Source organism: Hyla sarda, chromosome 3 (assembly GCF_029499605.1).
Source record: "Hyla sarda isolate aHylSar1 chromosome 3, aHylSar1.hap1, whole genome shotgun sequence".
Taxonomy (NCBI): domain Eukaryota; kingdom Metazoa; phylum Chordata; class Amphibia; order Anura; family Hylidae; genus Hyla; species Hyla sarda.
In genome coordinates, this window is record NC_079191.1 from 51,564,510 (window position 1) to 51,588,069 (window position 23,560).

At 42.0% G+C, this 23,560-nt stretch overlaps 1 protein-coding gene across 5 annotated transcripts in view; it reads left to right on the top strand.

Moving 5' to 3' along the window:
• Nucleotides 1-23,560, top strand: part of LPIN1 (lipin 1) — a 136,600-nt gene that overhangs the window by 105,160 nt on the left and 7,880 nt on the right. For 3 of the 5 annotated variants that reach the window (XM_056564214.1, XM_056564217.1, XM_056564218.1), the window contains exons 12-20: nt 6,241-6,318; nt 6,488-6,580; nt 9,256-9,335; nt 11,284-11,425; nt 16,602-16,750; nt 17,951-18,037; nt 19,807-19,959; nt 21,197-21,311; nt 23,243-23,346. In XM_056564214.1, coding sequence (XP_056420189.1) covers nt 6,241-6,318; nt 6,488-6,580; nt 9,256-9,335; nt 11,284-11,425; nt 16,602-16,750; nt 17,951-18,037; nt 19,807-19,959; nt 21,197-21,311; nt 23,243-23,346 — 1,001 coding nt within the window. The remainder of the gene's footprint in view (nt 1-6,240; nt 6,319-6,487; nt 6,581-9,255; nt 9,336-11,283; nt 11,426-16,601; nt 16,751-17,950; nt 18,038-19,806; nt 19,960-21,196; nt 21,312-23,242; nt 23,347-23,560) is intronic. The other 2 variants (XM_056564215.1, XM_056564216.1) reach the window with 2 other exon arrangements.

Sequence of the window (23,560 nt, forward strand, 5' to 3'; positions counted from 1 at the left end):
GATTGCAACTCTGGGATTTAGGACAAGCGGCAAACCTAGATCAGCAAGGTAGGGCTAGGTTCACACTTGTGATGGAGGTCCAGGACCTCTATTGCAGAATACATTTAAAGGGGTACTCCACCCCTAGACATCTTATCCCCTATCTCCCGATCTCTGTGCAGCATCCGGCATTCGTTTAGAATGCTTGGAGCGGGCAGCGGGGCTGTGCTATCACGACCATGCCCCCTTGGAATGTCACGCCACGCCCCTCTCAATGGAAGTCTATGGGAGGGGGCGTGACGGCCACCATGCACCCTCCCATAGACTTGCATTGCGGGTGGCATGTAATGTGACGTCACGAGGGGGCGTGGTCGTGATGGCACGGCCCTGTTCCGAAAGCTGGGGCAGCGGAGTACCCCTTTAAAGAACCACACGAGAAAAGTGTTATAATCAAGCGAAATTATGGACACCATATGGAAACCTTATGTACAGTGTCTGTCATGCAGCGGACTAGCCATCCCTGTTTCCGCTGCTGAACTGAATCTTCATTTAGGGCCTCCGTAGCATATTACGTTCACCAGCTTAAATCTGTGTTAAATACAGATTTCCATATGATGTTTGTCATATAAAGCAGATGTGAACCTAACCTTAAAAAAACATAATGGGGGAGAGTTAGCATAACCTGTCCAGTGGAAAAGTTGCTGAGTTGCCCATAGCAACCAATCAGATCGCTTCTTTCATTTTTGAAAAGGCCTCTGAAAAATGAAAGAAGCGAGCTGATTGGTTGCTATGGGCAACTCAGCAACGTTTCCTCTGGACAGGTTTTGATAAATCTCCCCCTATGTATTTACAAAATTGCTTAACATGGGTATCTGTCTGCCTGTCTGTCTAAATAAGTCGTAACCATTTGAGTAAATGTCCGCCTGTACATTAGGAAAAAGTAAGCTGAACCCGGTGGGTATGGGGGCCTCCCGACAGTTAATGTTGGGGAAGAGAAAGATTGGACATGTTGTATTCCAACTGCCCTGTTGTTACGCTGAGCGCTCCGGCGCGCTCACAGCATGTGTCCCCAGGCAGCGCTCCTGAGTCTCGGCGTATGCTTCCCTGCTCTCTAGGGCACGCGTGCGCCGGGACTCTTAGATTTAAAGGGCCAGTGCACCAGTGATTGGTGCCTGGCCCAAACTGGTTATTAAGGGTTAAGGTTTGTGAGAGGCAGTTCTGTTTGGACTTAATTAGGCCTGCACCTGTGCACTGCCTATAAGTACCATCTCCTCCCACAGCCTCCTGCCGGATCTTTGTTGCCTTTTGTGCCATTGTGAAAGCGTTCCTGTGTATTCCTTGCCTGTTGCCGACCCGTTGCTACTAACTACCGCCTGTGAACCGTTGCTGCCTGCCCTGACCATTTGCTACGTCTGACTACGCCTTTGCCTGATCCTCTTGTACCTTGCCTTATCTCAGCAGCCAGAGAGGTTGAGTCGCTAATGGGTGTAACGATCTGGGGGTTACCTGCCGCAGCAAGTCCATCCCGCATTGCGGCGGGCTCTGGTGAAAACCAGTCATCCCTTAGATTCCGTTCCCCTGGTACGGCCCACGTCATCACCTCTCTGGCACAGCGGATCCATCACCAGCCTCCGCTACCAGCCCGGATCCTAACACCTATCCTTTAGTTCTTATAGAGAATAACCATTATTAGAAGACTCTGAAAGCAGTTTACCCCTCCTCCCTCCATTACGAAAATATGAGCACTCTGCCTTAAAGAAGGCATAGAAGCGATGGTTGTCGGCCAAACAAACTAATCATCTGACAGCTATTTTAATGTATGGGTACATTAAGAGTGTAGAGCCCTAAATGAATATACCCTACTGATATTTCTAATGCTTTACTATATCTAATAATACAAGGTGTATATACATAATATTGGTTGTCATAAATGGGAGAACTCCCTATTAGTTGTCCAAATACCCTAAGAGGTCACGTGGACAGGAGTTGTCTTCATGGTAGCAAGATAATAAATAGACCCAGACCATTAAGCTGAGAGATAGAAGAGTTAATGGGGAGGAATAAGTCAGTTACCCCTTTAAGGAAGATGGAAGCATTTCATAAAAATCAGGTAACCTGGCAAGTAATAAACATCTCTGCAAGGGGAGGCCTATAATCTAATTCATGAGATGTGTATGAATAATGTGCGTTCATGAATTCTGATCACATCCATCCATCTCGCTGTTGGCAGTACTGTCATTTCTTATTAACTCTTCCTTCCCATTCATAAATGTCTTCATCAACACCAAACATCAATGGTGGGTATGTATGAAGGATTTTACACCGTTATTTAACTGTGTTTTGTCGCAATTTTTGTTACTTTTTGCGACAGTCAGAACGATAGAACAATATCATTGATTTGATGGTGTAAGTCGTGATTTCAGTTGAAATCATGCCTTGGTATGAAATTCGTCAATTGTGACTTTTTGTTTTGGCGCAATCCTGCTCGTTAAGTCGCAAACTTAGACCAAGAAAAAAACTACAGAGAAAGTATCTAAAACAATAGAAGGTAGAGCATTCAAACACTGACCAACCAAAGTGTGTTACAAATGTTTGTTTACATTAAAATATTTTGTTTCCTCCAAAAAATAACAATGTAGCAGTTACACCAAGACAATTTTTATTTTTTTTATTTTAACATGCTTTAGGAACGTCAGATAACTGATTTTTATATACATTTTTAAACATACAAAAAGGACCTAGCTGTGTAAGATTTACCTTTGCGAATGTGGCAAAATGTAACCACTTTCCGCAAATGGACGTTCATTAACGTCCATCTGCGGCTCCCGAGGTATAACGCGCGCTCAGCAGGTGAGCGCGCGTCATACCCGGTGGGTCCTGGTTGCTGTAAGCAACCGGGATCCACAACTAATGCCTGACATCGCCAATCGGGCTGATGTCCGGCATTAACCCTTTAGACGCCGCGATTAAACATTGCCGGTTAGCTCTGCGGTGCTGTTCGGGACCAATGCGTCTAAATCACGGCGTCCCGAACAGCTTGCAGGATGCGAGGAGGATCCCTACCGGCCTCCTCGTTGTCCGATCACCGAATGACTGCTCCGTGCCTGAGATCCCAGCAGGAGCACTCAAGCAGCAGAAACACTGATCAATGCCATGCTATGGCATAGGACTGATCAGTGTGAGATATCAATGTAATGCATGTTATAGTCCCCTATGGGAGCTATAACATTGCAAAAAAAGTTAAGATCATTTAACCCCTCCCCTAATAAAAGTTTGAATCACCCCCCTTTTCCCATAAAAAAAAAAAAAAAAAAACTGTAAATAAATATAAACATATGTGGTATCGCCGCGTACGTAACTGTCCGAACTATACAAATATATAGTTAATTAAACCACACGGTCAATGGCGTATGCGCAAAAAAATTCTAAAGTCCAAAATAGCGTATTTTTGGTCACTTTTTATATCATGAAAAATTTGATAAAAAGAGATCAAAAAGTCCGATCAATACAATGGTAGCGCTAAAAACTTCAGATGACGGCGCAAAAAATGAGCCCTCATACCGCCCCGTACATGGAAAAATAAAAACTTTATATGGGTCAGAGTATGACAATTTTAAACATATTAATTTTCGTGCATGTAGTTAGGATTTTTTTCAGAAGTACGACAAAATCAAACCTATATAAGTAGGGTATCATTTTAATCGTATGGACCTACAGACTAAAGATAAGGTGTCATTTTTCCGAAAAATTTACTGCGTAGAAACGGAAGCCCCCCAAATTTACAAAATGTCGTTTTTTTTCTTCAATTTTGTCACACAATGAATTTTTTTTGGTTTCGTCGTATATTGTAGGGTAAAATGACTGATGTCATTACAAAGTAGAATTGGTGGCGCAAAAAATAAGCCATCATATGGATTTTTAGGTGCAAAATTGAAAGGGTTATGATTTTTAAAGGGTAAGGAGGAAAAAATGAAAGTGAAAAAACAGAAAAACGCTCGGTCCTTAAGGGGTTAAAGGTCAGAATTAACACTTTTCAGCTGCTGCCACACAGCCAGAAATTTTGCCTGGAATTCTGGGGCAGGAGTCTGTGCCTTTTATATAGGGCTGCATTTGTGCCAAAATTACAAACTTGTGTGCGATAATTGATAAGTTTGGCGCAACTACACTCCATTTGACGCAAAAAAAAAAAAAACATACATAAAATCACTCCCCCCCCCCCCCCCCCCCCATGTGTTTCTTGTCCTGGGTCTTCATTCATTACTGTGTCCTAAACAATTCTGCATTTTTGACCATTATCACCCGCTCCCGCAAGGTGTGTTACCCGCTCCTGCAACATGTTTGTCCAATCCCGCCCTCACCTGCTAATGTGCGTCCAATCCTGCCCGCTCCCGCAAGGTGTTACCCGCTCCCGCAACATGTTTGTACAATCCCGCTTGCACCTGCTAATGTGGGTCCAATCCTGCCCGCTCCCGCAAGGTGTGTTACCCGCTCCCGCAACATGTTTGTACAATCCCGCTTGCACCTGCTAATGTGCGTCCAATCCTGCCCGCTCCCGCAAGGTGTGTTTTTCACTCCTTCCGGCTCCCGCAACGTGTGTCCCGCCCCTCCCGCTAAAATGCCCTCACCCCCCGATCCCCTCTGTGCCGTTTTAATTCCCCCACCACTCCCCACTGTTTGTCTATATAAAATATTTTTGAAATAAATATCAACTTTTTATAAACTGGAAAACTGTTACGGAGCTATGAGCTAGAGACTGTGATATGCTAGAGACTGCTTCCACTTCATATAAGAATTTGTACTTCTTGGAGGAATCTCTTACGTTTCTATGTGCTGCCACGTAACTTGAATAGTAAAAGGTACCGCATATTGTAAGAAAATGTCGAAAGCGAGGTAGTAATGCTGTTTTATTCCATATTTTAGTCCTTTGTTTGCCAGCGTCGATCACAGTCCATGGTCACAACATACACTTGAGTTTTGTCACCAGAACACCCATGTGTAGGGTTGCCACCTTTCTTACAATAAAAAAATACCGGCTATGCTAATTAGCATAATTCATTATATATGCGTGACCTCACAGGATACACATATATGGGGGAAATTATGTCCTATTCTGACCACTATAACTGTGTGAGGGCTTATTTTTTGCGCCCCGATCTGTAGTTTTTAACCGTACCATTTTTGTTTTGATGTGACTTTTTGATCGCTTATTTTTATTAAATTTGGAAGTTTCAGTTAGTTACTAACTACAACTCCCAGCATGCCCTGATACAGCCCCTGGCTTAGCAGTTGCCCCAAACGAAAACTTAAAGGGGTACTCCGCCCCTAGACTTCTTATCCCCTATCCAAAGGATAGGGGATAAGATGTCAGATCGCCGCAGCTGCCCCTGGGGACACCCGGGATCGCCGCTGCGGCACCGCGCTATCATTGCTGCGCAGAGCGAGTTCGCTCTGCACGTAATGACGGGCAATAAAGGGGCCGGAGCATCGTTACGTCACGGCCCCGCCCCCCCCCCCCCCCCGTGACATCATGGCCCGCCCCCTCAATACGAGTCTATGGGAGGGGGCGTGGCGGTCGTCATGCCCCTGCCATAGACTTGCATTAAGGGGGCGGGCCGTGATGTCACGGGGGGCGGAGCCATGACGTCACGCTGCTCCGTCCCCTGTATCGCCCGTCATTACGCACAGAGCGAACTCGCTCTGTGCAGCAATGATAGCGCAGTGCCGCAACGGCGATCCCGGGGGTCCCCAGCAGCGGGACCGCGGCGATCTGACTTTGGATAGGGGATAAGATGTCTAGGGGTGGAGTACCCCTTTAAACTCCCAGCATGTTGGACTATATAGTAGAGGTCAGTGTTTCCCAACCAGGGATGCCTCCAGCTGTTGCAAAACCACCAGTCCCAGCATGCCCGGACAGCCAACGGCTGTCCGGGCATGCTGGGAGTGGTAGTTTTGCAACAGCTGGAGGCACTCTGGTTGGGAAACACTGGTATAGTATATGGTGAAACATTCCGGGAGTTAGAGGATTGGTTGGATAAATACCAACCATTGCATTGCTGGTATTTTTTATATAAAAATACTGGCAGGGTGGCCAAAATACTGGCTGTGCCGGTAAAATACCGTGCAGGTGGCAACCCTACCCATGTGCATATTGCGAGGGCACCTTGAAAGTCCCAAACCATTCTGTGTATGTGTCCTTGTGTCTAACAGAAACTCCAAATACTAACAAACTTCTACGTTCTCTTTTTCTCATTTTCTTTCAAGTACTCTTGCTTTGATTACGTCTGTGCTCTGGTAGATTCCATTAGATTTTATTTTTCTAGTCTCTGTGGCCAGCAGACAGTATGTATGTTTCTCATACACGTGCTTGCTTGCTTGCTTGCCATTGCTCCACTGCTTTCTATATTTAGTTTCTTTACTTTTGTTTTACATTTTCATTTACATTTTCATTTATATATATTTGTGTTTTGCTTTCTTTTACGTTACTGTGGTCACCGTGCATTTATCACAGGTTACCGTGGACACTCTGATGAGAGACAAGATGCCCAAAAAAGGTGGAAGATGGTGGTTCTCTTGGCGTGGAAGGAACAGTAATATCAAAGTGGTAAGCGACTGTTCTCTGCGTCCTCATTTTTCAGCTAAAATTTAAAGGGGTATTCCAGGCAAAAACTTTTTTTTTTTTTTATATATATATATATATATATATCAACTGGCTCCGGAAAGTTAAAGAGATTTGTAAATTACTTCTATTAAAAAATCTTAATCCTTCCAATAGTTATTAGCTTCTGAAGTTTTCTGTCTAACTGCTCAATGATGATGTCACTGCCCGGGAGCTGTGCATGATGGGAGAATATCCCCATAGGAACTGGACAGCTCCCGGGACGTGAGTCATCAGAAAGCAGCTAAACAGCAACTCAACTTCAGAAGCTAATAACTATTGGAAGGATTAAGATTTTTTTTAATAGAAGTCATTTACAAATCTGTTTAACTTTCCGGAGCCAGTTGATATATAAAAAAAAGTTTTTGCCTGGAATACCCCTTTAAGGTTTAAGTGCAGGATCGCATGGAAGGCAAGTAGGATTTGTATTTATTTTGGAGGAGACTTATTGGAGGAAACTTCTTAACCTAAAAGGAGGTTACCTACCTACCTACTGGTGACGTCAATCTAATAAGGGTTAGTCCCTATCTACCTATCTTTGTGGGGCTTCTGTCTAATAGGGAGGGGGACCCTATCTAACTACTGAGGTATATCTAAATTATGTTCGATCTTGACTTCACAAAGTCTAGAGCTACCTCTTCTGTCACATGACATTAATAATAGTATTGATAATTGGCATCCCTTGTTTAAAGGGGTACTCCGGTGGGGAAAAAAATGTTTAAATCAACTGGTGCCAGAAAGTTAAACAGATTTGTAAATTACTTCTATTAAAAATTTTTACCCTTCGAGTACTTTTTAGCAGCTGTATGCTACAGAGGAAATTCATTTCTTTTGGAATTTCTTTTTTGTCTTGTCCACAGTGCTCTCTGCTGACACCTGCTGCCCATATCAGGAACTGTCCAGAGCAGGAGAAAATCCCCATTGCAAACCTATGCTGCTCTGGACAGTTCCTGACACGGACAGAGGTGTCAGCAGAGAGCACTGTGGACAAGACAAAAAATAAATTAAAAAAGCAAAGAATTTCCTCTGTAGCATACAGCTGCTATTATGTACTGGAAGGGTAAAGATTTTTTAATGGAAGTCATTTACAAATCTGTTTACCTTTCTGGCACCAGTTCATTTAAAAAAAAAAAAGTTTTCCACCTGAGCACCCCTTTAAGCTATACCGAGGTAATGCATCTCCTCCTTCATACTCCTATTATTAAAGTTACAGGTGTACAAAATATTTTGGATATATTGGTTAATTCACTGAATCTTAAAGGGGCACTTTGATCTCGGCATGGTGCACTGGTGACATTTCACCTGTATTCTAAGGATCAATGGGGGTCCCTTTGGTATCACCCCCCCCCCCCTATTAGCATGTTCTCCGCCTATCATGTGGATAATGGATAATATGCTAAGATAGTAATACCCCTTTAGCTTGTGGTACATTAAGTTTTCATGGATCAGACATGGCAGGTGACTTGAAACATTTTAAGGATTGTGTGGTTTAAAAAAACAGTTTAGAAACACTATTCAATTGGGAAAGGTTCCTCTTGGTGACAGCTTACTGGTTTAAAAAATAACTTTAATACTTAATTTCTCCATTGGGAGCGCTACAGGGAGGCACCTGCTGTGTTATCCCACACACAGCAGCTGATTCCTGTGGGGGGGGGGGGGGGTCACAATCATGGGACACCATGTGATCTGTTCATTGTTAAAGGGGTATTCCGCCACCATGAATGGAGGGGGTGGAGTGATGTCACGTCTCCAGTCCCGGAAACTCAGAGGTTTCCGAGACTGGAGCAGCAGCCCGGCACAGAATGCGGATGCTGCACGGAGATCGCGGGGGTCCCAGCGGCAGGGATAGGGGATAAGGTGTCTATGGGCAGAATACCCCTTTTAAGGGACTCTTCTAACAAAAGGGAGTTATATGAAGACACCGTCCTCTTTTAAAGTTAAAGTTTTAATAGTAAGATTCTTAGGTTTGTTTTTTTTTAACTGCCCAGGAGGTCAGGAGATGCTGCTTGTGGAAGAGTCCCAAGAGAGGGACCCAAGGCAAAAAAAACTAGATTGATAATTAAGATTGTGAGACTCTCAAGATAGACCTACGGGTAAATTGGTGGAGGTCTGTGAAGTCCTTAAAGGGGTTATCATGGATTAGAAAGACAGAGCTGATTTCTTCCAAAAACAGCGCCACGTCTTTCCCTAGGTTGTGTGTGGTATTGCAGCTCAGTTCTATTGATGTGAATGGAGCCAAGTTGTAATACCCCACACAATCTGGGGACAGAGGTGGTGCTATTTTTTTGAATAAATGATCTCTGTTTTGCTATTCCTGGATATCCTCTTTAAAACTGGGATCAAAGACAGTAAGGGACACATAGGTCTATAAGAGCTCTTCAGAAATATTAAGAAATGGAACTTATTAATTTCCTATTAAATGTCATTTTCTCTGCCAGTTATCTTGGTTTGTACCTTCCCAGTAAAGGGTCTTCCAGTCTGGACCCTATGGGCAGGATTTTATTCATTTCAGTTATAAATATTACATTCACAGACCTATTATAACTGGTACCATCTTGATTTTTCATAGTTCCTTGATCTGCAGCTTCCTCTTATATTAACTATTAACTTCTCTTTCTAAGGAGTCCAAGACAGAGCAAGGCTTAAGTGGAAAAGGTTCTTACCCTGGTGAACAGACCGCAGGCATTGACATTGAACAGAGGTAGGGGAGGATTTTTTTTCAGTCTGGTTTGCCAATTTTAAAAGTAAACAACATTTTTTGGACTCCAAATAGGCACAGTGTAATTTTTGATTTTCCCTGTGTTGGCGGTGTGGGGAATTAAACACTTGCTGCTTGGTTCCCTTAAAGATTAAAGGGTATATTAATGTATTTCTCAACAAGTTTGCCTCCAGCAGTTGCACAACTACAACTCCCAGCATGCCCCATTAAGCTCCTGTAGTCTCGCTGTAGTCCCTCTCCATAGACTTTTTTGGGTAGCTGTAAGATAATCCCACAGTAAGCAAATAGCCCAGTGTTTCCCAACCAGGGTATCTCCGAGCAGAGTCCGGCGGAAAAATTCCACCGAAGAATTTCTGCCGTGTGCCAAGTCCAACAGAATTCCTTGAAAACAATGGGACATTGCTGCACCGGAAATTCTGAGCTGAATTTTTCCACAAGTTTCTGCTCGGAAATTCCTCTATAGAATGTCTCATGGAAATTTTCTGGTCAGACACTCCGCCATGTGAACATAGCCTTATATGTGCCAAAAACGTGTGCATTGGGAATGCACAGTAGTTCACAGTGTGAACTGCAGAATGTTGTTTATTTGCTGTGTGTTTGATGGGGTTAATCCATGTTCAAAACAGCAACAAAATACCCACTTAAATAAGTGCAAATATGGCAGATTTTGCAGATGGTAATTTTTTTCTTCTTAAAGGAACAATATGCTGTGTGTGCCCAGCATTATACTGAAATGTCTTTTGTCCTTGTGGGGTTAATTTTTATTTTATTTTTTGCCAGTGTTCCTTTTAAGCCTGGCAGGATGCTTTGACTTTAAAGCTATTGTGGTGAGGGTGTGATGAGGGCAGATGGAATTACCCTAGGGGCAGATGGCATTATCCCTTGTGTTTGTGACGCCAGGGCGTGGTTTATCCTTTATACCACCCGAAGGTATACCGCTGGATCCTGGGGTAGGCACGAGGGCAAATAATGACTCAGACGCCAAGTTACGGAACAACGGCTGCTTTACTGAGTCAGACAGATGTAACAGTCTATACAATAGCAACAATACTTAAAGGCACATTTTATGTACAATACACTGGATAACATAGGCACTTAAGGGGGTACTCCGGTGGAATCAACAGGTGCCAGAAAAAACTGGTGCTGCTGAATACTACATTCTTTTCTTTTTGGAACACAGAGCTCTCTGCTGACATCATGACCACAGTGCTCTCTGCTGACATCTCTGTCCATTTTAAGAATTGTCCAGAGTAGGAGAAAATCCCCATAGCAAACATATGCTGCTCTGGACAGTTCCTAAAATGGACAGAGATGTCAGCAGAGAGCACTGTGGTCATGATGTCAGCAGAGAGCACTGTGTTCCAAAAAGAAGAGAATTTCCTATGTAGTATTCAGCAGCTAATAAGTACTGGAAGGATTAAGATGTTTTAATAAAAGTCATTTACAAATCTGTTTAACTTTCTGGCACCAGTTGATAAAAAAAAAAAGTTTTCCACTGGAGTACCCCTTTAAAGGAAAATACAAAAGACACAAGTACAAGAGTGGCCCAGGGGTCATGGAATGGAGTCTGCCGGACAGGGCAGCAAGGGTACAGGGGTGCGACTCCTGTACTGGGCCACCACACTATGTAATCGGATTACCATACAGACAGGGTTATTTTTACTCCATATGATTCATAACATATCAGATCTGAGTGCTAGGTATTATAGGAAACCATATTCTCAATGGAAGGAGTGCGGTATGAATGAAGGATAAAATACGGCTCGCTCATTGACGGTTTAACATGCAGGTTTTCGGTATCTTCCCTGGAGACGTCGCTTTCAATAGACAATCAATTAATGTACTCAATGAGTCAGAGCAAATGTATTTCGGAGCCCATAGCCAAATGCATTTTCCGCTTCATCACGTCATCTTCCTGTGTTTGTTCCAGAATAAAGGATGAGTCGTCGTCCAGCGACGAGGACCCCAGAGTAGCCAAGCAGAATATAGGCTCCCTGCAATCGAACCAGAGCCACCTCTCATCATCTGGTGTTACATACAAGAAGACGCTGCGGCTGACCTCTGACCAGCTCGTGAGTGCCAGATACATGTCTATTCCTAGCAGAACATTAGCATGTAATTGAGAATAGATAGCGGTATAAGGTGTTATTGCAGACAGCATACTATAAACATTCATTTTGTCTCTGGGCATTCTCATGGATCAAGTCTCCCATTATATGTGTAACACTGGGATGATTAAGGCATGTAATCTGCTCTATATATTTATAGCTCGGTGAGATGGCGCCTTAAAGGGATTATTCACTGTAATGTGTCATATTTATCAAAATGTGCTGCAAAACCTGCAGACAAACAAGTCTGGCAAAGAAGCTATGAAAACTAAAGAGTTCCAAAATAGACACTGATAAACTTAAAGGAGAAGTATCATGAACAAAATATTATCCCCTAGGGGATAAGTTTTGGATTGCCGGGGGTCCAATTGCTGCCCCCCCCCCTGCTGTCTCTTATGCAGGGTCCTGACTCTCTGCAGGAACATCGATTTGACCCTCACACAAAGCGGCATCCGACACACCCCCTCCATATATCTCTATGAGAGAGCCAAAGATAGCTGAACAGCTCTCCCATAAAGATATAGGGAGGAGGCGTGTCCACACTCCCCGTTCCCGGAGAGAGCCGGGGCTCCATACAGGAGATCACGGGTGGGGGGGTCCCAGCCGTTAGACCTTGCACGATCTAAAATTATCCGGAGGTTAGGGGACCAGTTTTTGTTCATGATATATCTTGTTCATATATGTTTACGTATGAAATCGGTTGGGGGCACAGTGCTGAGACCCTCACCAATCAGGAGAACATGTGAGTTTAAGCATCCAATAGAGCACTAATTCTCCTCGCCTATTAGCAATCTTTGTCTCATTGCCCCATAGACTTATGATAGAGCTGCAAGACAAAGATCGTTCACTTGTGGTGAACGGTGTAAGTTGATAAGTTTAAAGGCCATGGACACCTTTTAGACTTGCTTTTTTTTTTTTACTTTGTTTCCAGAAAGCAAAATCAAAATCAACTCTCTAAATAGTCTTTGTTACAAATTTCCTACCATTATTTAGCTGCCACTCAGCGAAAGGCAAGATAAATCCATCAGCTGGACATAGATGGTTACACTAAAGCTCATATTGTGGACAGTAGGAAAAGAAACCTTGTGGGACAACTCACACAGACTGGAGAAAAATAAGAGAGAAGATACAAGGCAGGAGAGAATCGTAAAGACTGTGTAGAAGTATAGAGAGTAAATAGAGCTCACACATTAAGTTGCATAGACTGTAGGAGGTTTTTTAATAAAGACCTTTGGAGCAATTGTTTTTGTGCCATATTAAGGACAAAGCAAGTTGGTATCATGATATCATGCCCCCTCCATTCATGTCTATGGGAGGGGGCGTGTTGGACGACACGCCCCCTCCCATAGACATGACTGGAGGGGTGTGGCTTGATGTCACGAGGGGGTGTGTCCGTGATGTCACGCCTCCTGCTCCGAGCGGTCTGAACAAGATGTTCAGAACCCTGGAGCACCGGAGTAGGTCCCATGCGCAGTCACTTGAGACACCCGGGGACCCTGAAGAGAAAGTAAAAGTTGTGTGTAACCGCTTCTCTCTTTCCTTGTGCTGTCTACATAGCACTTTTTTCAGCGCTATGCAGTGAATAGAGTCAGAAGTAATGCCACATGATCACAAAATTGCCCCACATCACCTGTTTGCCACACATCAGCTCTGCCAGTGACTAAAGCCACAACAAGGGGGCAGGCTCCCCTCGTAACATGGGCTTCTATGGATGCGCCAGTTACAGTGGAAAAATGCACGATAAAAAAGGAAAAAGTGTGAATGTGAACATTATTATGTCATAAAGATCAGATATAAAACAGGTAAAAAAAACACCATAGCTACCTGAGACTATATATATTATACTGTATATAAAAAAAACAGAAACATTATATGTTGTTATTATTATTATTATTAATAATATAAATTATTATAATAATGATATAATAATATTGGAAAAAATATATGAATATGTGTGTGTGTACATTTTTTTTTCTTTTATGGGGGGGGGTATTAGGTGTGCAAAGAATTTATAGAAACAGCCGTCAAACCACCAGGACGTTAAACCACCAGTGTGCCTCCAGCTTTTGCAAAACTCCAGCATGTTGGAAGTTGTAATTGTGCAACAGCTGCAGACATACTTGTTGGTAAACACCGCCATAAGTAGTCTGTAGTCTACAACTTGGCCACTGCTTTCCTGGTATCCTAAGAGAGACTTGGCTTCATCTAAATCAGTGTTTCCCAACCAGGGTGCCTCCAGATGTTGCAAAACTACAACTCCCAGCATGCCTGGACAGCCTTTGGCAGCCTTTTGCTGTCCAGACATGCTGGGAGTTGTAGTTTTGCAACACCTGGAGGCACCCTGGTTGGGAAACACTGATCTAAATACATCCGATATTTCCAATTACCATTGTCTCTGCAGTAAACATGAAACGGTTTGCCATATCTTCCCATTTGCATTATAATCTGCAAGACCGGATCAGAGAATTGGAGCCATTATCCCAGGAGCAGTCAAATTTTTTGTTAGCTCACATTTTCTGACTAGCGTGCGGAGTCTAAATATAATGGGGCTGATGTCAGATGGGAGTGCATTAGGGATGTCCATTAGATATATCAGTCTACAGTACAGGAAGTAAATTGGGATGTCTGGTGAGAGGGGCCGCAGCCAGTAATGAGTCACAATCGAATAAAATGTATCCTCCGAGTACGGAGATTTACAAGAAATGTTTGATGTGAGAGGCGAAAGAAAAAAATTAATGGGTTTGGAGAGAATGAAAGATTTATGAAGGGTTAGACCTCACATGGTGCATATTCACCTACAAAAGACACCCTGTAAGACTTTATTAGCTTCTTTTCACACTTTGGTATACGTGATGTCTGTAGGTGTGATCTAATGTATGTTGATTTTGAACGATGCACTGCCTGGTGTGTAGTAGGCAGTCATTGTGAAAAACGTATCCCTTATCCACAAGTTAGGATATAAGTGTAAGTTCGGGGCGTACTACCGCTGGGACATCCCAAATCAACCCCCCCCCCAATATCTCCAGAATGGGGTCTCTCCACGCTCACTGGCCACAGCAGTGTCTCCGTCTGAAGTGGGACACTACTGTGGCCAGTGATTGGCTGTTGAGACCGGCTCATCTCAAAAGTTGGGGGCCGGAGCACTCAGTCGAGAGGGACCGGGCCCCATTTTGGAGATCATGGGGGGGGGGGGGGGAGGAATCCCAGAAGTAGGGCTCCTCGCAGTTAGACACTTGTCCCCTTGTCTATATTTTTCATAACTGAAATACAATTTTTTTCGCTATAACTCCTAAGCAGGTACCCTAGTTTGGTAAAAGGGCTGAATATAGGATTTCGGTGTTCTATGCTTGGAATTAACACCTTTGTGCCATCTGGCGTAGATGTCAAAAGCCCATTAGCTCTGCTCATGGTCATTCAACCACCTCAACGCTGTGGTTAATGGTGACTGCGGCATCTAGGTGGCAAAAAGCCTTGTGGTGGTCCCTAAGTATTCCAGTGTACTGTACAAGCCATTGCATAATAAAGTCTTCTAGGGTGAATTAAAAAGAAATAAAAAAAACATATACACCTTGTGCACAAAAATCATACAATAAAAATCTAAAAGTCCAATCTACCCCAAAAGGGTACTTTTTTCCTTTATTTTTTTTTTAAATAGTAGAAGGGTATGTTGCAGGATGCGATACTATGCCACCTAACAACCTGTTCTCTTTTTGTTTTGGGTGACCACTATTGGAGGACACATGTTTAGAAATGGTCACAGCACTATATAACTCAATATAATTTAAATGATTTAAATCTGTACCTGCTGATACAGGTACATGTATACTAAAAATCATCGAGGAGAGAGACTAGTGGGGACTATTTTATAAATGTATAGAAAATGATCAGCTCACCCACTCATATGGAACAGTCTTGAACAGCAACAGCACAAATCTCGTATGGAGGCCCGGAAAAGAACACTGGAGCCGAGTCTTCAGGTGCAGTCAACCACAATGAAATAAATCAGGTGCTTTTGGCCCCCAGTAGAAGTAAAATCCAAATCTTTAATAGAAAATCCTAAAAATGCAGGAGGATCCAAATACAAACATGAAGCATCAAATCAGAAACAAAACGTCAATGCGTTTCGACTTGTTAACAAGTCATGGCATTTACTTTTGATACAACCTCACATACAACCTGCCATATCACATGATATTAGGGTATGGTACACGTCCATATGATGTGGAACTTGGAGCTCAGAAAATGCCTAATACAAAACAGAGGATCTCAAAAGCTATTTGAATGTGCTATTTAATTATTTAACAAATTCACACCCTAACATATGCAATTAAATAGAAAAATACATATGTAAGGAAATAAAAAAAATTCAAGATATGTAGAATAAATCATTTCTGTAGTTAAGGCCAGCCGGGAGGCGTGTTCCCGTTAGGGTATAAAAGCAAACTGAACAAACTGTACTGTCCCCCCTGGAGCTGACGGTGGTTGACAAACTTATAAAATCATATTTTATTTCTTAGCCAAGTGTTAAGGAGGTGGTGCTGAGCTTCTCAAGTGCCACAGCCTGGCAGGCCTCCTCTCTCACCTCCCACCGCCTTCTTGATTGCAAGCTGAGCCCTGTACATCGATCAAGGAGTGGCTGGGAGGGTAGTGAGAAGGCTTGCCAGGCTGTGGCACTTTAGTAGCATGTCTCCACCTCCTTGACACTTACTAAGAAATAAATGGGTGATTTCATAACTTTGTCGGTCACTATCAGCTCCTGGAAAGGCACAGTTTGCTCTTATATCCTAACAGCTATCCAACAGTGTCTGCAGCCCATAGCAGTAATGAGAGATTATCTTTAATATATTTCCATTATTTGTCATGTTAACCTGCATTACTACTATGGGAATGTCACCTTGTTTTCCCAACAAAAAAAAACAACAAATTGTGCTGTCAAATAGCCTGAGAAAAATGATGTGCTGTGAAATCATAGCCTCAATACAAAAAGCTGTATAACAACTTTACTGCATTTGAACCACCTAGATATTGTGTGTCCCGGACCAATTTTCCACCCATTGTTATATATAAAGCTGGGTTGATGGGCCGCATGGTGAAATACGTATTGTACCTCGCTGCTGACTACAATTATTTTCTATTTTAGAAAAGTCTGAAACTGAAAAATGGTCCAAATGACGTTGTGTTCAGTGTTACCACTCAATACCAGGGGACGTGTCGCTGTGAGGGCACCATTTACTTGTGGAACTGGGATGATAAAATCATCATTTCTGATATTGATGGAACAATTACCAGGTGAGTTCTTCATGAAGAGCGGAGTTACTTTCAGGGAGGAAAATGTGTGTAGCATCCATTCCTATCCTTTAATTGTCTTTTCAGAGAATATGTTGTGCCCGCTTCTATTCATTTCTAGAATTGATGAGAATTTAAATTTTTTACCAATCCTTGTTTGCAGCAACTAAGCTCAAATATATATATAATGTGGTCAGAACAAAGAACAATGATCAGTAAAAAGGTCTCCACACTAGAGATGAGGTCATTCTCTATTGGAGAAGATGAAAAGACATTCTGTCTTCAGGATTTCATACACCTTAATGTATGTATACAACAAGAATCCCAGATTTATAGGCAAAAGGAGCAATTGCTCCTGGGCTTTAATCACCTTTAATGACAAGCTCTGCCCAGGGTAGTGTATATGCTTTTATTACATTTACAATTAACCTGCAAATTTCCATTACAATTCCTACACATAATGTTTAAAGGAGATATCCAGTGCTAAAAAACGTATCCTCTATCTTAAGGGATAAGTTTCAGTTCGCAGGGGGTTCGACCGCTGGGGCCCCCCGCGATCTTCTGTACGGGGCCCCAGGAGCTCTGCCATACGGCTCTGCCATAGCAATGTATAGAGGGGTCATGTCAGCTGCCGCTTCGTGTGGTGGTCGACACCCGCTATCTGGCCAGCAAACCGGGGCCCCATGCAGGAGATCGCGGGGGGGCCCAGCGGTCGGACACTCCGCGTTCTGAAACGTATCCCCTATCCTTAGGATAGGGGATACGTTTTTCAGCACTGGACTACTCCTTTTAAGGGGTTATCCACCATAAGGGGATTTTAGTACGTACCTGGCAGACAGTAATGGACATGCTTAGGAAGGATCTGCGCTTGTCTTGGGGCTAAATGGCTATGTTGTGAGATTATCAGAACACTGTGGCTAGTATTTGTGAACTTGTATTTCCTGTTTGACTTTTCTTTTTTTGACTTCAAATCCCACAATTCCATTTTCCTCCCTCCCACACATCAGCCACCCCACCCATCAAAACATAAATGAGCTGCATCCATCAAAAGACCTGTGGTTTTCAATCAGGGTGCCTACAGCTGTTGCAATAGTTGCAGATTAACCTCTCTCCAGCCCCTGTAGCATAGTCAAATAAAATAAAAATCCTGGAATACCCCTTTAAGCTTCAAATGAATCTGCAATGTATGTTTTTCTCTTTCAGGTCTGATACATTAGGTCATATTTTACCAACACTAGGAAAAGACTGGACTCACCAGGGTATTGCAAAACTCTATCACAAAGTCAGCCAGTAAGTATTCAAAAGTGACTGTTCAAACTTCTTGTGCTTGTATGGTGGCCCAGTGCGAGCTGTATTACATGATACACCAAACTTAGGTGGTTCGGGTGTTAACTGGTTTGCTAGACATATCCACCTATAAGCGCACTAGGTGCGCACACATATAACCCCAAACACAATATAAAAGATAATACACAAAATTCATATAAAATATTTTATTAAATCAATTTATCATTACAAGACTACGATACACACAAGGACGGAATAAAAAAATTCATCAATATAATATATTAAAAACGTGTATGTGTGTGTATATGTATATATACATTTTTATGAATTATCATATATGATAATTCATGAAAATAGTTAAAGGGAGTCAGAAGTGGAGTCCAGTAACAATAGTGCCAAAAAATAAATGTTTATGGGTCTGTAAATCTATAAAGAAAACAAGCTGCTGCACAAAGAAAAAAACAAAAAGGTGCAAACAATGACCAAGGGAGCGTAACACTGGCAAAAATGCCTAGAATTTTTGCCATTGTTATGCTCCCTTGGTCACTATTTGCACCTTTTTAGTTTATTTTTTGTGCAGCAGCTTGTTTTCTATAGAGATTTACAGACCCATATACATCTATATTTTGGCACCATTTGTACTGAACTCCCCTTCTGTCTCCATTTAACAATTTTTATGAATTATCATTTTTTTTTATATATAACATATTATATATATTGTATCACAACATATATATATATATATATATATATATATATATATATATATATACACACACTTTTAATATATTATATTAATGTCATTTTTTATTCTGTCCTTGTGTGTATTGAATCCTTGTAATGATAAGTTGATTAAATAAAATATTTTGTATGAATTTTATGTATTATCTTTATATTTTGTTTGGGGTTATATGTGTGCGTGCCTAGCGCGCTTATAGGTGGATATTTGTTGTTCTTACCCCCTTTATATTTATTTTGAGCTGACTTAGGGAAGGGTTGTATTTCTTCAATGGTTTGCTAGACAGTAAAATGTGTATTTCAGGTGCTAAAGGCCTAGGTAACTGTATTTTCAACATTGCATATGTATTTTCCTGTTGTATTTGCATTTGCATTTGCAAAAGTTTTTGTAAAGCAAAAAGCAGAATCTAGTCACAAGTAAGACTCCTAGCCAAAAGCTGTAGGAGTTGCCCGAACTCCACCCCCTAGCCTAGGAAAAGCAGTGGTTCATTTTCCTCTGGTCTGATCAGTTCCCTTCTGTTAGGTCAGGGAAACTTCACTTCTCAGAGTACTGTGTTGCAGTTTGCCACCGAAATAAGAGGAGTGGAGTTCTGCATGTTCCTTTTGACACAGTTCAACCCCCCCTTGAGATCCTTGTTCAGTTTGCTTAAGTAATTAGGACATTCAGCTAGTGCAACAGAGAGTATCACATCTGTCTGCATCTGCATTAGACATATTCAAGTACACATGCAAAAGTATGCACCACTCAGTCAAGTGAAATGTCTAAAAGGACTACAATGCTCATCATACCAACCCACTCATCACTACCTTAGCTACCACACTTGCTCACCCCAGTACAACACTGGCAAACCCCAGTTGGTGCATCTCACCTAAAACTCAACCCATTCCTGATTCTCAGAGGAACATCAGAAGTGGTCCTCTAAAGTCTATTTCTCACATGCCAAGGATCTTCTAGATTCTAGAATTGTTACTTCATACTGTTCTTCTATTTAACTTGCTTTCATTGTTTTTTTTGTTTTGTTTGTGTATTACAGAAATGGTTATAAATTCCTCTACTGCTCAGCACGGGCTATTGGAATGGCAGACATGACTCGAGGATATCTGCACTGGGTGAATGAACGTGGCACAGTGTTACCTCAAGGACCTGTCCTCTTGAGCCCTAGTAGTCTGTTCTCTGCACTACACAGGTGCTGAAATCCTCCGTTAACTTTATAACGCACACAAAAAAACTTTTTTTCTTAAATTTTTTTTTACTTATCACATTTTTTTTTCTTCAACGTTTAGTTTAAAGAGGACCTGTGGTCAACCCCCAAAAAATAAAATTGCATGATCATTAAATAGCTTGGGTTGCCCTTATCAAACATTTGTTTATGGCTTTATTGATGCGCCCTTCCGTTTCCGAGATATGAGGGTTTATAATTTGTCTGAGAATTAAAAAAAAAAAAAATTTCTTTAATTAAATGAAATCAGATGCCAGCGCACAGTGTTTACTGAACAGACAGGCTCCATGGTGTATAACTAAACCTAATCCGCAAAATATATGGGTATCAGTAGGATATGGCGCCCTATATTAAAGGTTGTATTTTGCAGCTTAGAGTTATGTAAGTTATTGGAAAAAGGATACGCAAACTAACTCTCTTTCAGAAGAGCTAGCTCTCTGGTGGCCCTATTGGATTTAATATGAATTTATGTCAAGGCTTGATTCCTTTTAAAGGGAATCTGTCAGCATTTGCTACCCCTGTAACCACCGGCAACCCATTTTACAGCCCTACTGATATAGTAGGAAACAAGATTATGTTCCCTACCATATCTTTATGTGCTGGATGGATGCTGGAAAAGTTGAGATAATAAATTTTATAATTCTCCCATGCCGTATGAAAATAAGTAACAAGTAGTCCCAGGGGCAGTGCTGCATTCAGACATAGCCCCTATGCCCCAGGCTGTACTCACGCCTCTTTGGCCTTTAAGCGTGCCTATTGAGTATGTGAAGACATGGTAGGGAACAAAATGTTGGGCTGTAAAAGGGTTTTTGGTGGTTATAAGGGGTAAAAATGGTGTCAAGTTCTCTTTAAGAAGTCTTAGAACATGACTAGGGATTTTAACAGTCAAGCTAGAATCTCACCCAAAAGAAGAATGTTATCCAGGGCTCAAGTCCTTCAGGAACATGTGGGAACTGAGTTCCTGCACTCTCTACAGCTGGAACACCGTTTTCATTAGTAGGAGTCCTGCGAGAGAAGCCCTTGAGTTAAAGAGTTCCCACACTTTTTTCCCAGGAATTGACTCCTGATGTTACCTATCTGTAGACGGCTGCTTTGTGTTGTTGCCCCTCATCAGTAAAAAGAAAGGGTGCTGGATGGTTAGCAAAGAGTCTTTTCCCCCTTTGTCTATAATTTCATAATTTTTTTTTAACTTTTTGTATTACAGGGAAGTAATAGAAAAGAAACCAGAGAAATTCAAGATTGAGTGCTTGACAGATATTAAGAATCTATTTCACCCAAATACTGAGCCCTTCTACGCTGCATTTGGGAATCGACCCACAGTAAGTGCAGCACATCTGTAAAATACTGCATTGTATTATGTCATATAGTGATGTCGCATGACTGTATAAACGTGATGTCATCTTCTGACAAGACACTATACAAAGTCTTATTTAACACCATTACATGAGGATAGAAAACTGAATTGTTTTTAAGTTTTTGTTCCCAAAACAGTGCTGCCCTTATCTATGGGCTATGCCCCATTTTTTAGAACATCAAAATTAGACACTATACCCTGCTCATGAAACACTTAAATATTTAGACAGTGTGAGTAATATACAATACAGCCATAGAAGGGTCCAAAAAAACAGGTTTTCCTAATTGGACAACCGCTCTAAGTCATTTTCATAAAGTTATATTTATCTTAAAGGGGTACTCCCCTGCCCCAGCGTTCGGCCACGCCCCTTGTGACATCACATCACGTCCCCCTCAATGCAAGTCTATGGGACTTGCCATGCCCCCTCCAATAGACTTGCATTGAAGGAGCGTGACGTCACGAGGGGCGTGGCCGTGATGTCACGACCCCCGCAGCCCACACCCAGCGTTCAGCAACAAAATGTCCTGAATGCTGGGGCAGTGGTGTAACCCTTTAAGCGGGTTCTACTGCACTTAAAAATCCATAGTATCAGGGATATGTGTCTGATCACAGGGGGTCAATTCACTGTCCCTTACTATCGCCAGAATGTGGCCTCGGCTCTCCCACTGTATGACGCGGTGTGTGGGCATTATGCATTGTCTGGGGGAGTGCCAGAGATACCTGAGTGCAGGAGAACACTGGGGTCCCAAATGTAAGACCCCGCCGCATAATCAGACCCTTATCCCCTATACTGTGGAAAGGGGTTAACATTCTAAGTGCTGGTGTACTCCATTAAAGGGTACCTCTCATCAAAAAAACTTTTGATATATTATAGATTAATGTATGCAGAATAACTTTACAATTGCATGTTATTAAAAATATGCTTCTTTCTATTTAATTTTCCACTTTGAAGAAATGACCACTAGGGGTCTCCCTACCAGTCCTGTCAGCAAGCATTTCAGACTCATGTTGGAGTCCTAAACACTACGAGCTGCCTGTCAGCTTTGTTCACAAAGGAGAACACTCAGAGCTGCCAGCCTGCTTTGTTCACAGCCTGTTTGGCTGTGAACAAAGCAGGATGGCAGCTCTGAGTGTTTAGGACTCCAGCATGAGTCAGAAATGCTTGCTGACAGGACTGATCGGGAAAAATACAATAGAAAGAAGCATATTTTTCATTAACATGCTATTGGAAAGTTATTCAGCATTCATTCATCTAAAATATATCGAAAGTTTCTTTGATGAGAGGTGCCCTTTAAGTTGTTCTTTCTGGTGCAATGATCCTTACTTTTCTTATTGAGAAGAATAAACTATAAATATCAGATTTAGAATTCTCACTGCACCTATTGGGGATGAGCTGTGGTCATTTTCATGGTTCAGCACATTGGGGCTTTTTTCCCTGTAAGGAAATGGAGCCGTATTTCTCATGTGAAGTCACGAGCCCATGTGCATGTAAATGTTTTATGTATCCACCTCGTATAAAATGCTGTGACATCCACACAGCTTATCGCTCCCGCGTGGTAACAAGATCTGGGTTTTGGCAGGATTAGATCTCGCTGAATAGGACGGAGATTAAAAACACTTGTATTAATCCAATAAGACTCGTCTGTGAATTTATGACGGTGTCCAAATAAAATCCAAGCACTTGCGCGCACTTAGGGAATATTTATTGAGTAATACACAGAACCTTTTTATTGGACTTTTTCTCATTCTGTGTTTTTTATCTGCTTACACAGAGGACTTCTCTTTATGACACGATAAATCAAATGAAATGCTCTGAACTTGCTGGAGTTGATGCCATTATTGCTCCGTAAAGCTGCCAGCACTGTAAACTAATATGCGTTTTTATGATTTACGCAGGATGTTTATTCATATAAGCAAGTAGGAGTTTCTTTAAACAGAATATTTACGGTCAATCCCAAAGGAGAACTCATTCAGGAGCATGCGAAGACTAACATCTCCTCGTAAGTATCTGACCCATTAGAAGATGGCGGAATGGGAGATTGCGATGCATTGATAAATATGGCGTTCGGGCTAACTGTATATTTATGAAGCCCCTATATCCTTTTTTTTTTTTTTACCAACACATATTATTGTGGAACCGCCGGTCCAGATTGATGATCAAAGTTGTGTAACACTTCAGCGCACACTGTAGTGGGGTAGAGATTGGTGCAATGC